The 16,394-nt window shown below is 30.2% G+C and overlaps 1 protein-coding gene across 4 annotated transcripts in view; it reads right to left on the bottom strand.

The window, feature by feature from the left end:
- Positions 1 to 422: 422 nt before the first annotated feature.
- The window catches only part of LOC107442210 (cell adhesion molecule 2), a 284,713-nt gene continuing 268,741 nt past the window's right edge, over positions 423 to 16,394 (bottom strand). For all 4 annotated transcript variants that reach the window (XM_016055710.4, XM_016055726.4, XM_016055718.4 and 1 more), the window contains one exon: positions 423 to 592. In XM_016055710.4, the coding sequence (XP_015911196.1) occupies positions 507 to 592 (86 nt within the window). In that variant the 3' untranslated portion in view covers positions 423 to 506. The remainder of the gene's footprint in view (positions 593 to 16,394) is intronic.

Here is a 16,394-nt window from a genome sequence, read left to right as displayed (position 1 = left end):
TTTGCTCATATTCAATACATAAGTATTTAAAAATTCTCCATAAAATATTATTCCTTATGTTTCACACAATTTCACAAACAATATTTTTATTATATTGACGTAAAAATGGTTTAAAACAAAAATGGATTAAAAAAATTGTATTGGCAGACCGCTATAAAAAGGTACACTAATAATAAAATTTGTTTATTGTACCTTAATGGCTGCCTGCTTTTTCATAGGTTTCATTCATATCTTATACGTCATTTGTACTCCAGAACGAAGATAACTTTCTTATCTTCAAACATGCTTTTCAACAAACTTTCAAACTTTGAATAACTGGCATAATTATTCAATTACATCCCTCAGAGTAGATGTGAGATGATCACCAATTTTTCTTTATCACATCTTTTCGACACATATTGAAGGTGAAAGTGAACATATGTATAGATATATTTATTTATTTATTTGAATATTGAAACTTTTTACAAACACGTAAGTTGTACGTTGTACAAAACAGTCTAGTGAATCTATGACTTATACAACAAGAGACAACAGGAGGCCAGAAGAGCCACTGTCCACCTAACGGCAGGGTTCTGTGATGCCGAGTCGCGCACTGAAAAAAAAACAGAAAAATTTAGAATACATCATATAGTTTAAACAGTAATAAAAATAGTGAGTTTTCAGGTATTTATCATTCTAGTTTAAAGCAAAACTTGATGCTCTTGCATTGCTCCATACGTCAGTTATTGAGTTTGAGTGAGCGCATCTTCGAATGAATACCGTTTGCTAATTTTTTTTTAAACGAACTGTATAAAAAAATCAAAGTCAAAGAAAAAGATGAGAATGCTATAAGTGGCAATATTTTCTGAATAATCATAAAGGTGTGTCGATTTTTATTTTGAAAAAGATCGAAATCACCTGTGATGGGTTTAGTTACATCACACAGTTTCATCATATTTTTGTATTTTTTTTGTTTTTTTTTAGGTCAAAATGACCCTTGAACTTTCTTTAATACTACAAAATACATCACTTTTAAGTCCTTTTTTTAAAACTTTTTTCAGCAAAATATTTCATGACTTACTGCTTCAAAAAGTTGCTTAGTAAGACCGCTTGTTTGAAAACAAAAATATTATTATAACGAATTATTACCACCCTCGCCAGACTTGATATTTGCATGAGTTTGAAATTTTAACCCTCTGAAGCTGAGTTTTTAACAAACATGTTTTTATAAATTAAATAAATTTTTAATTCTTTTTTTTAACTTTCTATGATAAAATATAGAATTCTTAAGGAATCAAACTTAAGTACAAAATAAAAGCACCTGATGTGTATCAACAACACAAGGCAGTTGAGTAGTGAATAACTTATCAAAGATTCTATGCACCGGCTGTGCTTGAAAGTTTAATTTTAGTCATTTATCTACCGTGTATTTACTTGAGATCAAATTGAACGAAACAGAATTTCATACAGATGTGAAATTTGGTGCTACATGTCTGTTTGAGTTGCATACAAAAGGAAGTTTCATTGGATTTTATGTCAGTCGCATGTCATTGTGTCATTATGCTATCTTTCTAAAATAACACTACGGAATTGTTTGGAACTAAAGTGGAATTAAATGGTTTTGCTTGTATTGTCGAAATTATGGCAGCATAACGCAGAATTCATAACAAAGAGATAACTGCATTCTTATTCAACTGTAAAGCTTATCATACTCTCCGATGCTTTTGGACAATTTTAAAAACATATCGCTTGATATATTTAAAACAAATGTTTTTGGTAAGTACTAAATCCATCTGAAACCTCTGTGGGTGTAGATCAGTGATTGTATTAAACTTGACAATGGATAGTTTCTCACATGCGTCAAGAAGTTTCCCAATACTGTAGTATTTCCATAGAAAGAGGCATTGAAACATGATTCCATGTCGAGACAAATGTGAAGATAGCTCATTGACAAGCAACTAATATATGAGCTACTGTAACTGTCTCCATGTATGAAACTTAAACAGTCGCATTGCACCAAATTTGACACCAGTTATGAATGCTGTTCCATCCAAACCGATAGTAAATAAATCCTCTGTAGAAAATTGGCTTGTTTTCAAATAATCTAAAATGCTAGAAATTAAAACCGAGTCTTCATGCTCAGCATTGAAGTTATACAGTACTCAACTCAACTACTTTAACTCTTTGAAGTACACCGACCGCTCTCGGGAGCTGTATTATTTTATATTTTAGTTTTATCCTGAACAATTCTATATTGTTATAATAGAAATGAAGACAGTTCAAAATGACTAAAACTAATATTTAAAATAATGTTTAATATAAACTCTGCTTTGAAGTGTTTTAAATTTAAAAATAATTTAAATTCCAAAAGCATGGCAATGAAAGTAAATGGAATATGATAACAATTTTTTTATTCACAAATAAAGGGTCTTAGTATACAACTATTCCCGCCCCGGGCGGTTAAAAATTTAGATTCATAAAAAGTAAATAAAAAATTATGTATTTTGTAAAATTAGAGAAATTTAAAGGGCCTGGTGGTGGTATAAATATATTTTGATTTAAAAATAGAATAGCAACATTTGATACCTAAACCCATGTTCCCCACAGGTGATTTAAATGTTTCTTTTGAAAAAGATAAAAATTGCTCCCCCCAAATAAAAATACATTTCTTCGATGGATGTGAATTCTTGACCCTTCAAAGCAGGGGTGAGGTTAGCCACCAATTTGGAATATTTGGTCTAACAATTATAGATGTCAAATGTCTGATATCTTAGCGATTATTTTAATTTTTGGATATTTTGGTAAATCTGATGCTGAAATTTCCGAACACAATAAAAATTTTGAGTTTAAATTACAAAGTTAAAAATTATGCTAACATTTGTATACATCGATACTCAAAAAGTTTTTGATCAATATTATAAATGAATAAATGAATTAAATATGAAAATAATGAAACAAAATGAAAATAATAAATTAGTTGAAAAATACTTCTTAAATTGTATTTTCTTTTGATAAACTAGTTTTATAATCGTGTTCAATCAATATTCGCTTAAATAGTTGAAGCATTATAATTTAAATTAGCATTAGAGGCCCAAAAAAATTAAACCGTTCTCTTACCATACTTGTTGGAGTGAATTTATGAGATTGCGGCTACCTTTCATATTTTGAGGATCAAGAATCCAAATTGATCGAAAAAAGACATCTTTTTACAAAGCAAAAAAAAATTTTTGATCTGGTTTCGTAACTTAAACGAGACTTAAAATCACGATTATTCTCATTATAGCATATTTATGGTAAATTCCTTTGAACCATTTACATTGCATCTATGTACACTGTGAACAATTCTAGATCAAACAACATTATAATTTGCAGACACTTTCGGGTAACATCTGTAAAATTAATTTACCTTAAATCATTTTTAACCGTAAAATATTATACCATAGTTTTTACAGTAAATATTTAACCCCTTAACGATCGGTTAATTTTCAAGAAAACTGTCATAAAAGTGCCTATTTTTTAATCCCAGAAAATTATATAATATATATTTTTCATACGCATATTAATTTTTAATTTTTGATTTGTTTTTATCTTGAAATTTTGAAAAAAATAATTTTTAGGAAAAGCCAACATTCAGGGTTACTATAACGTAATGTTGATTTTCCAGCAAGCAAGGAAAATTTAAAAAATATAAATCCATAATGAACACAATATTAAAAAATAAATTTTGTGTTGAGCACAAACCACGCGTATTCACAAAGAGCCTAACTAAGTAACTTTGCTAAGATTGCAAATAACATATCGCAAATACACGTATTCGATTAGTGCTGACATCTAGTTTAAAATAAACTAACTATCTACAATTACCTTAAAAATATCCTGGTACTGTCATTGCCATTTGGTGTGTAAAATGAGAAATGAAATTTTTTCCGGGCAAAAGGTAGTTACGACTGAGCATTCTATCCCGGAAATATCACGGGAGCGCGAAATAGAGAGCAAAACCTCACCCCGTCATTTTCACGGGAACAAGAAGGAAGGGGTTAGTTAAAGTAGTTCAGTGATTTCACGGTAATTATTACTGTAAAAAGTACTGTATATAAGTTTTTTTATGTTCCGGTAAAAAAAATTGAATTGAAAAAGTACCGACTGTACGTTTTAAATCTATAATAATCTTTAAATCTATTTAAATCTCATTTAAAATCCTTTTAAATATATATTTACCGTATCGGTCATAGTACGGTTATGCATGATTTTTTTACAGTAATTTGAGCCGGTATTTTTTACAGTGAAATTATGGCGTGTTTGTAGCAAATTCTTTTGAATAATTAACATTGCATCTTAGTACATAATATTCCGATCATTAGATTAAAAGTTATTAAGGTCTTCTGTTTTAGCTTAATGTAAGTATAATGGAAGTGTGATGAGCGTAATGCAAGTGTAAGTGTGAATTAGTGAAAAAAAAAATGTTCATTCTCTCTGCATAAGTTTATGTTAGCAAAACACGATCACGAAACTCATTAAAATAGGAACGTTTTAGTAATATTCTCTTTATTTACTAAAGTTGATTTCCTTTTTAAAGATAAATCCAGGTATAAATATAACGTCGATTTCAGTATTAGGGTTGTCTTAAATAGATAATGGTCCTACCTCTTTGGAATCGATATTCATTTGTTTTGGTATGATAAATAAATGACGAAAACTTCTCATTGTCTACGAGACCAATTGAATTAAATAAACAGTCAAAACGTGTGTAGTAATATGGTATTGATGTATTTCGATTTAGGATAACTCAAAGTAGTTAATGATATTTTCTTAATTAATTGTTTGATAGGTGAACAAATAATGAATAAAGATGAACCTTTTATTTGAGTTTGAATTCTTTGGTATCGAGTGGCAGTGTTATAAGTTTATTCTAGAAATTATTAGTCAATATTACAATCAAATAAGGGAACAAAAACCAACAGACATTTATTGAATACAGGGGAGTTTGTATTATTGTTTTGCTGTTTATCAAACCAATATTAAATAAGGAATTTGCAAACGTTATATATTGAAAAATACTTTAATCTTTGTTGAAGCAATTCCGTTAGTTCAAGTATTTGTTCAAAAGCATACATTTTGCAGGCATTAAAAATAAATTAAAGTTAAGAATTTATGGTATTATTGAGAAGATTGAAAAGTTATCTGACGTTTTAAATATAAATCTGAGCGAGTTACAAACGTTCCTAAAAATATGAAAAGTACCACTTGTAGAATTTTCAATGTGTTTATATATTTTTATTTACTTAAACATTCTTAAAAATGTAAAAAAATGAAAATTGTATTATTTTTAAGGAGTTTAAATACTTTTGTTTACTTGACTGAAGCAGACATTTCATTCGTTTAACTACTATTTTAACATTCTATTTACATCGTTGTCATGTGTTTAAAAATTTCAAAAAGTGTAGAGAGATTTTTCTAGATGGTTTAAAATTGAAAGAAAAAATAGTGTGCTGGCATCTATTTAGAGAGACAAATAAGTGTGATTAACGAAAGAGAATTTTCATCTGGTCGATAATCGCTCTACAGTTCCAATTAAAACCCTATATGATGCAAAAAAATGGAATCTACCTCCATCTATTTGTAAAATAATTTTTTTTTAACATAATACTCGAGAACGCATTTGGAACACATGAAATATTTTTTTGAAAGGTTAAGAGTATTTAAGAGACAAAAACGTGGCGTTTTTCCAGTTAAAGCTAATTTTTAAGATATTTTCGAATTTTTATTTTTAATGCTAATGTAAAACCTAAGAAAAATATCAATCTGTTACACTATATCGATATCAGCTATTAATGCAGTATTCTTTTTGCTATTTTTTCATGGTTTTGATAGTTTTATCAGTCACTGATAATAATCAGTAAATATGTATACCAATAATATTTTAAGAAGACGAGATCAGCAGCATTTTTAGAAATCTGACAGACATGAAGTCTTCAACCAAATCAGTCACACTACTGACAAAAGAAGAGCTTTCAAATTTTCTAACTTAAAAAAAATTGTATTTATATTTTTTCTTTAAAACATAAATCTAGTTTTTAGGAAATACTTTCACTTTAAAAAAATAGCCGTAATTATTGTGTTTTTATTCAAAAAAAGTTTCTTACGTAATGTTAGTTGATATATTGAGCAATAAATATAAATGATCTATACATAAAATATGGGAAAATATTTCTTAAAGAAATAAGAAAATTCACAAAGTGAACACTTCTTTTTTCGTCGTGATATTAAACTCCCACACCACTTTCGCAATTCCTATTTATATAACACTTTATAGTTCCTTGCACATAAATATTAAAAATAAATTACGTATTAGGTACTTATGGATACGAAAGTTACAATTTATTACACGGTAAATGAAATTTATAAAGCAAATCTTAAAATATTGCTTGAGAAATCAAGATTAATGTCTCATAAGACTTAGTCTTATAATAGCTTGAGTTTATAATCCCAAGAGTCTGACAAGATTCTGGTTTTAGTTTAAGTTTGGGAAACTTCCCGTAATGTCATACTAGCAACTTTGAAATGCCTCTTGAGAGCTATTAGGGAGGTCAAAACTACGTCAAAGTAGCTATTAGTCGGAGAGGCTGTCAAATTTGACCAATCAATTCTCGGGGTAAACTGTCAACTTTTTAGGCTTCCTATTTAGACTTTTTCAGATAAGTATAACGTAATAAATATTCATTGTTATATATTTTATGCCTAGAGTTTTTTATTGTTATAGGGCCAAATAATTTCGTAATAATTTCAAAAGTTCATTTCCTTTTTTTAAAAAAGAAAAGAAAAAAAAACCTTATTGTGTTGAAAAAAATCTTTAAAGAAATTACGTGTTTCAAAAATAATCAATTTATTACTTCTTGGAGGATTTGCTACTGTAATCCATAGAAAATTTAAAACGTTGATCATTCATGCGAAATTATCAGTGTTTGCATTTGTTTTATGGTTTTATCTGTCTTAAGAATGATTCAACTATGCAACTCAATTTTATTTGTCAAGAAAATTATGCAAAAATGGATGCAATTTCACTTCTCGGGAGGCAAAAATCAACCTACCAATCATTCTGTAGCCAAAATACAAGAAATAGAAAATTCTTTTTTACAGTGTAACTCATTATCTCCGTTTTTACAATTCATTACGTACTGCAAGAAAAAATTATTCTGCATGATATAACTGCATATAAAAAATTCAGTTTTAACTCAAGTGCAACACTGAACACTGTATTATATATATATAATTCCAATTAAATTTTACGAAATCAAAAACAGATGGAACCACCACCTCAAAATATTTTTTTTTAATTTAAAGTAAGAAAAAAGTCACGTTGACAGTTGTAATTTGACTCGATAATGTATGACAGCTTTATAAAAACCATTAAGAAATATTTAAGTACTTTTGATTATAAGACATGTTTTCTATGATATCGGTCATTGTTGCCACCGTGCAGAATTAAGAAACCACGCGTTTAATCGTTGAAAGCAATGCATGCCTCGAAAGACTATAGCTTTAGTTTCAGAAACAAATTCAATAGGTTTAGGATAGATTAAATCTTTAAGTTATGCCAACTGCCAGAAATCGTATGGATGTAAGTCTGGGGACATTTGGTTTTATACTTATTCGAAATGCTCCTCCATTTAGCAACAGCTTTTCAAACTTAACATCTTAGTTAAAAAAAAATCCCAACTTATGCCACCACCCATATGAACAGCTAATGCATTTCTTTTTCTTGACAGAGACGTCTCGTAATCATCAAGTTTAGTAATCTACATGAATTTATGAACGTCTTTTAAGACTTTAATCATTAATTAAATCTCTTGAAATATATAAATCTTGAAATACATCAATCTTTACACCATTCAAAATTAATCAATTAACAATGCGAATGCAATTAAATCAAATTACACTGGTTATCATAAATTAAGGAAAAATCACAAAAATAGCGATAACTCTTTCAAAAGTAAGCCAAACCGTGCAAAATTTGCATATGTTGTCCACTAAGAGTAGCTGAGTAAAATTGCAATATGCAAATTAGTGGCGCTGCACTCGGCTTACGTCATCTGCCTGGAGCATAAAAGTCCAAGTTTGAGAGAAAGCACACAAATTTTACTGTGATTGCGACATTGAAAATCTGAGATAGCCAATTCGTAATAATGACCTCTAGGCATCATTTGCCTGAAGAACTACGATGGAGAGCCATCGGGAGACTAGAGGCAGGGCAGAGTCAATCAGAAGTGGCCAGATGGCTAAATGTGAGTCCATCTGTGGTTCATAGACTTTGGAGGCAATTTCAAACCACAGATTCGGCATCTAGGAGGTTCAGTCAAGGACGGCCAACTGTTACGACCAGTGCCGATGACCGATATTTGACATTAAGTGCACGCAGGAATAGAACCGCTACTCCGACACATCTTAGATCCTCTCTTGCTGCAGCCACCGGAAGGTTGGTGTCAACGTCAACTGTGCGCAGAAGGCTCCACGAAGGTGGTCTGTATGCGAGACGACCAGCCATTTGCGTGCCGCTCACATCACGCCATAGGAGAGACCGTTTGCAGTGGGCCCGACAACATGTCCACTGGACGTCAGATCAATGGAGGCCTGTTCTCTTTACGGATGAGTCCAGGTTTAGTCTAGAAAGTGACAGTAGACGTTATTTGATATGGAGAGAACCTGGGACCCGTTATCATCCATCAAACATCCGTGAAAGAGATGCATACGGAAGAGGCAGTGTCTGTGTTTGGGGAGGCATATCCTTAGGAGGGCGCACATACCTCCATGTCTTTCCAAGGGGAACCGTGAATGCTCAGGTTTATCGAGACAACATCCTTGATGCTTATGTGCGCCCATATGCCGGGGCAATTGGTGATTGCTTCCTGTTACAGGACGATAATGCAAGACCACACAGAGCTCGCATTGTTGATGATTATCTTCAACAGGAAACAATTACTCGCATGGAGTGGCCAGCTCGATCCCCGGACTTGAATCCTATCGAGCACGTTTGGGATGCTCTAGGGAGGCGTGTATCTGCCATCAATCCGCCCCCTCAGACCCTTGCCACGCTTGCAACTGCTTTACAAGAGCAATGGCTCTCACTTCCTATTGAACTGATAGACCGCATAATTGAAAGCATCACACATCGCTGTTTGTGCTGTATTGCTTCTAGAGGCAATCATATTCCATATTAAAGGTACTTTTTCTATTGCAAACCGATACTTCCAATTTGTTTATTTTATACATGTGCTAATTTCTATACTACTATTAATGTCTGATAATTTCTTTTTATGTTGTTTAATACCTTACTATGTGTTGTATATTGTGGGTAAGTTTCATAAAATTCCATGTGTAATTTCTTGAGTTATCGCGATTTTTGTGAATTTTCCTTAATTTATGATAACCAGTGTAGTTAGTTAAAGATTATTTATGTAAGTTATAGGTTAAATATATAATAATTTTTACTAGATGGAATTAAGGAATGCAATTAAAATAAAATATTTTACTTAAAGTAAAAAATACGAAAACTAGTCTGAATTGTATAACAATATCATTGACTTTAACTGACTGTCGTAATTAATGAACATGGACTATTTTTTTTTATAAAAAAATGTCGAGATCTTAGTTTTTGGTACTTTAATTACCATTGTTGGTATACATTGAGCTGCCCTATTTGTTGTGACAAACCCACAATATATTGGATTGGTTTCATTTTCTTTTCTCAATAAACTGCTTATTTTCATGGTATGGACTCTTCGAGATCTAGGCCATTTTCTGCTCGTCCGGAGCACCTTTCAAAGGCATGAGGCTGTATAATTTTGAATCTGGATGATGTATAGCTCTTTCAATTCCGTCCCACAAATACACAATAGGACTTAAATCTGGAGACAGTGATGGCCTACGTAAGCAATAGAAATTTCCATTATGCTCCTTAAATGAATCTTATACAATTTCAAAAGTATGGCAGAGTGCTTTATCCGGTTTAAAACTTTCATTGTCATTAGTCAACATGATGTACTAGTTCAGCCATGATGTATAGGTGCCATGATGCAATGTCAGATTATAATGCATGCCAAATAAAAGCACCAAAATAGATCACAGTATACCACAAACTCACTAGCAGAATCGTTCTAAATTGTTTATGTGCAGAAATTATCCTAATAAACTGCTTGCCTAGTGAAATGTTTAATGAGAAGTTAATTGATAAAGTACTACACACAAAAATATTAACGTACAAAGGCTGTACAGAAGAAAATTTATAATGGAAAAAAATGTCGCTAAAAACATATGTATGAGAAAAATTATGAAAAAATTTAATTAGTAAATTTTGAAAGAATATTAGAATTAAAGAATTAAAGAAATACATTGTATAAGTCGTCATTTAGTAAAGCTATTTCATGATATTAGCAAACTTTTAAAAGACTTAATATTCCTATTCTTTAAAAATAGTTGTTTATCAAATATAACATTGTTCCATATTTCTTTGCTTCTTTACTCTCCCTGTACCGAAGCGCGTTAAACTATATTAAGGCATAATAATCACGTCATCAAAAGTCTATATCATGAAAGTTGCTACAAAAGTGTGATCGATCAATCACGATAATTATCAACTATATGTAATTTACAAGCATGTCATTTTCATCAAATTTTAATTTTGTCTTTTTAATATGTTTCTCGTTCTCGAGTTTTCGGTTTGCTTGATCTTATTTAATCATGTAACTGAATATGTAGGAAAAGATAATTTACTACCAACATTGTTTTTGTAAGAAAGTAAGTTTTTTTTCAATATTTTTTGCAAGTTACTCGAATTTATTGTACAAAAATGAATAAACAAAATATACTTAGAAGGTAGTTTCCATGCAAGAAAATAATTATTACATAAATCTGTATATTCCCGAAGAAAAGACGAAAAACGACTTTAAGACAAATTGTGAATAAAGTTTTTGTCAGTTAGCTACATAGCTGCGTATTTCTTATTTGATTTTTTTTTTCAAAAAACCGCCTCCTGTCAAATGGTCAGAAATTGTTTTTGGAAAATGGGGGATTAAAACCCATGTCACTATTTGTCTGTCTGTTATTTATGCATCTATTTAAATTATTTATAGGCAGTAGTGGGCGAAATTATTTTCTACATTTAATTAAAATTTTAATATTTGGAATTTAAATATAATATTATAATTCATAAAGTAATATTATAATTCATAAAATTATAATATTTATAATATTACGAATTATATAAGTAAGAAAAAGTTTTCCAAAACTGCGAACATCCCTGCATATAAGTAGGACCTGCAAATTTGTATGTAAAATCACTTAACAGTTAAGCCTTAATAGTCAAGCATTATGAGCTATAAAAGTAAATGGCATAAAAAATGTGTCTGGTGAAAAAACAAATTCACTGGCATATTCAGATCTCCGACTAGTATTTTCTTTAAAAACTCATTCAGCTGTTAACTGTTTACGGAGTTAATCTCTTAAAATATACACAAATCTCTTAAGAGATGCACTTAAGAATTGTATCATATTGAAAGCGCAAGGCTCTTTTAGAAGGCTCTTTTAGTTAAGTAAGGCTAGTTAGTTTAACAAGCCTCTGTTAGCTCTTTCAGTTTAGGCTCTTAGGTAAGGCTCGTTTGTAAAACATTCCTAAATTTTCATTTTATTTTTTATTATGATCAAATTAAGGCAACAATATACTTCTTCTTCATCCATGGCATGATAGCCCAGGGGGGGGGGCAATACTTTTCAAGAATTTTCTTCCAGGTCACTCTGTTGTTGGCTATGGTCTTCCAATTATTCACTCTCAATATGGATCTCAAGATGAATCTCTTTCTAGGCAGTCAATCCATGTGCGGCCGGGTCTGTCCATACCTCTTGTTTCAGTGGGCTTGTCCAAAAATATTTTTTTTGTGTTGATCGTTCTTTGTTCATTTTTATAACGAACTGTGCCTACTTAATTCTTAGGGTTTTTATGTGTTTGATTCCGTCAGGTTTTTTGAAAGCATGATAGTTATAGATTTGAGCGTCTGTGTCAAACGCCATGAATTTGTGCTCCACCAAAAGCAGCTCTTAATATCCAAGATCGCCTCCATATTTTTGTGTCATCATTCAAGTTTCTGATGAGAAGTTGAGTATAGGTCTAATAAGACAATTAAAAATTAATAGCTCAGTTTTCCATTTAATTAGGTTTGATTTCAAATACTTCCATGATACATATTGACAGTGATGATTCTTTTTTGCATTTCATATGTGATATTGATGTTAAACTTTGGAGGCCAGATTTTTTCTTTTAATAATGACGGGAACCGCACTCTCGTTCCTCGCCTCGGAAGATGCCGACTGCTTATTTACCGTTATCTGGTGGGCTCCCGTGAACCTAAGTCACGTAAGCGAGCAGCATTACCCACGCCACACTGCCAGAGATTCCCGTTCATGTGGTGGGTCACATTCACACAACAGACAACAAAGAACAACACACAGAGAGAAACAACTATGCCTTGAGAGGGATTCGGTCCCGCAATCACTCGCTTCGCAGTTAGGCACTCTGACCGCTCGGCTACCTGGCCAGCGGAGATCAAATATGTAAAGGTATCGACTTTTTCAACTTTATATGCACCAATTTGCATACCAGTAGCATAGTTTGCTATCGGTGTGCACTGCATGTAATTAATTTTGTCTTAGTTGATAGTAAGATGCATTTTACCAGCCTCTTTTTCACAGTGCAAAATATTCTTGTTTGAAATCAGAAGTTGTTCTTGCACTAGCGTGTATATCGTCGGCGAAAGAAAGAATTTGCACATATTTATGAAATATATTTCCTTTGATGTTTTTCTTGAGTTAAAAATGATCTTCTCACCATGTGCCATGTTGAAAAGTAGCCGTGAAAGAGCTGCTTATTTCTGCCCTATTTTCATTACTTCTGATTAGTCACCCTGCTTTTTGAATAAGGAAGAGTAAGTTTTACTAGCTAATCAGAGACATCACATTCCCTAATAATTCCAATGATAATTTTTTATTTATGTTATCATTAGCACTTTTGATATTTACGAAGACTTGGTGAGTTTTAATTCCAAATTCTTTCGTTTGAAACCTAATATTCTACAGATATTATTTAAGAAGTACTAGCCTCTTATGCTGATACAATATATTAGTCTAAGACTTATGCATTCTATTGTAGGCGAAAAAAAAGGAATAAAAAGTAAATCAAGAAAGGCCACTAAGGAATCACTGGTGACACATTTGTCTGGAGAAGATGAACTTTGGAGAGGATTAAATATTGTGAGATTAATCTAATGTATAATCTTACAGACACTTGCGCAAAATCATAAGCAAATAAAAAAAATAACGCGTATCAACTTTACTATAAAGCTATTGCATCCACTGCTTAGAAAAATATAGCAGTATATTCGAATTAATATTAACTTAGGGTAAGAATAGCTCTCTAATCAAGTATTAATATCTAAGCTGAAACGAAAAATACCCAAAGTATTATTTGCCATTACAAAAACTGTATAATTTATTACTATAAACACCATTTAATATATTTATGTGCTTTTACAATTAAAATTAATTGATTTTTTTGCTGCTCTTCACACTAATATATCAACTTATTTTGCTTTTTTGACAGTGAATCACGGTAATATCAGAAAGCTCCATCTTGTAGACATAACTATATGAGTTTAGAAACTTTTTCATGGTTAATATGTCTCTATTTTAATTATTTTTTACTAATTAACATTTAATTTTATATTTTCTTCTTTTAAATTATCCTTTATTAATTTTCTGAGATCTCTTCTTGTTTTCTTAGTGTGGTTATCTATGTATATATATTTATATATATCAGTAAAAGACTTTAAGAAATAAGCCATTGTTTTCAAAGTAAAGCCACAAAGTAACCAACCTCGTTTCTATTTCACAAAATTAATTAAGTTATTAAGCTACTAAAGGGTCAAATAGACTTACTCTACCATTCTAGTTTTTAAAATAATTACAAGTAGCAGAAAAATATTTAATTTACTTTCCAAGTGGAAAAGTTTAAATTTTTAAGACATAAAAATATAAATAGAATGAATTCATCTTGTTTTCAGAATAAAATAAAAATAAAACTGAAGGAAGTGTGAACGCCAATTACCTAGCCAAGCTGGGTATTTATGTCTAAGCTTTCATTTGGCGACTAAAAAAATACATTTTTTTCCCTATTTTTTGCACTAAAATGCAAGAAAATATATTTTTTGTTGTCTTCCATTTTACTCATCGTGGCGCTAATTGAAATATTTTATCTGAAGCTAAAAATATTAAACCTTTTAAAAGAAGCGAAAAGATTTTTTTTCTGAAATTTCTTTTGTTAACAGATTTATTTTAACGGGAGAGTTGTTTTTTTTTTTTAATATAAAATAAAGAATAATAAAAAAGTGTAAGCTGGTTGTAAACTTTCGTAAAGCTACTTATTAATGTTATTTTTTAAGTTGTCATATGAGACAAACATTGGTAAAGCTGGATGAGTTAGTAAAATTTGAAATGAAATGCAAAAGTATTTAAGCTTTCTAAAAGTATATTTTTGTGTATAACAAAAGCTTTTTTTAAATGGTTAGCATATATTAGTAGTTAACAAACAGATCGTATAAATAAAACAAGCTTATAAATTTAGTTTTAACAACTAAAAAATGCATCATTATTATATTTTAAAAAGTTTTTTAATTAAATAAAAATTAATGTATTTTTGTGAACTTTTTCTATGTGTCTTAATCTGCTTTGAAATAGTATGATAACTTCTTCAACTAAGAGTTATAATTTTTTATTAGTTTGCTTTAAAAAAATTCAAAATGAATTTAAACTAAGGATTTAACTTTCGTATATTAAATTTAAGAATAAATCTATATTTATTTTGAAGAGAAAGAGTGGAATTTGCCATTGATCGTTTCGTACTTCTTTTTGATAAGTATTAAAATCTTTAAAATAAATATTAGAGCAATCAAGCATTCCTAAGACAGACTTTATGACACTCAATTTTAATTTATGTGTATTCAAGTATGCTTTTTTTTTAAATATTCTTACTCAATGCTAAAATATTAGTATGAAGTAAATATAAACAACTATGAGGCGTACGAAAATAGAAAACAATTTATAAAAGCAGAAATGCTGCATTTAACAAAAGCAAAATATTTTGGCTCTATAAAATGTTACATAGTTCATACATGATATTGCTGATCACCGATCAATTTAGTTACTATAAGAATTTAGTTACTATAAGAAATGAACGAGTAACAATTTCGAAACAAGGGAAATAAGTTTTAATATGCTAACTTAGAATTATTTTTGCTTATTAATCATGAAATTTTGATATTCTTATTGTTCAATTTAATTTATTCGTAATTTTTGTCTTTTCATAAAAATTTATTTGTAGCAACTGGGAAGATACCCAAGGCGTCACTTGCCAGCTTAGATGGACTTACGTCAACTGATAAATTTCATGGATGGGCAACTCAGAAAAGGAAAAGGGTCAGAACTACCAAAATATGGTTAAATTTGCTATGTTTCGGACTCAATATGAACACCAAAAATCTCAGTAATTTTTACCGAAGTTTTTTGGTAAGAATTTTGGTAAAATCAATAATAAAATATGGTTTTACAATATGTGATAAAATTTTGTTAAGATTTATTGAAAGATAACTGAGAGCGTGGTAGAAAATCATTTATTCGGTAAAATCTATTTTTCTGTTTTGTATATTTTAATAAATGGGAGGTAATAAGAAGTGTAATTTAAAAAAAAAAAAGAATTTTTGGTAAACTGTTACCACATGAACGGAATAATTAGTAAATAAATGGTTTAAATATCGTATATTTTTGTTTTATTAACCAGCGTTTTTTTTTTATTTTATCAGAAATGTCATTACCATATTATACGGTGATTTTACCAGAATTTTCTTCTCCACGCATCTTGTATGTACCCTTAATAACCATGTTTTGTTAATTTTTTTAATGCAAACTGAATCGAACGAAAATTAACCGTCAACTATGAATTTTATTAGATAAAAGGAAATATGAAAAGGTTTATTACAATTTTACTGGAAAAAGTAACACGCAAAGGCACGATTGGTTTCCTCTAAAACCACTGCATCAAATACAGTGAACTCTCAGTTATGCACCGGTATAAGGGACCAAGAGAAAAAAGCGCATAAGTGAAAAACTTCAAAATTCTAAAACGCAACGTAAATTGCAGTGACAATATGAATAAATATGTTTCTAAAGATTAAATGTTAATATTTTTACTGTTTTGGTATTACATACCTTAAAACAATTTATTTTCTTACAAAATAATCTTAATACATGTTTGTATTTGTTTTTGCCGACTTATTTCAAAAACAGTTTTTTCCAGTTCATATAAATGGGATAAGGGG

The sequence above is a fragment of the Parasteatoda tepidariorum genome, chromosome 11 (genome assembly GCF_982258835.1).
Source record: "Parasteatoda tepidariorum strain Cologne lab strain chromosome 11, Ptep-v5.0, whole genome shotgun sequence".
NCBI classification, from domain to species: domain Eukaryota; kingdom Metazoa; phylum Arthropoda; class Arachnida; order Araneae; family Theridiidae; genus Parasteatoda; species Parasteatoda tepidariorum.
This window is presented reverse-complemented; position numbering and strand designations above follow the sequence as displayed.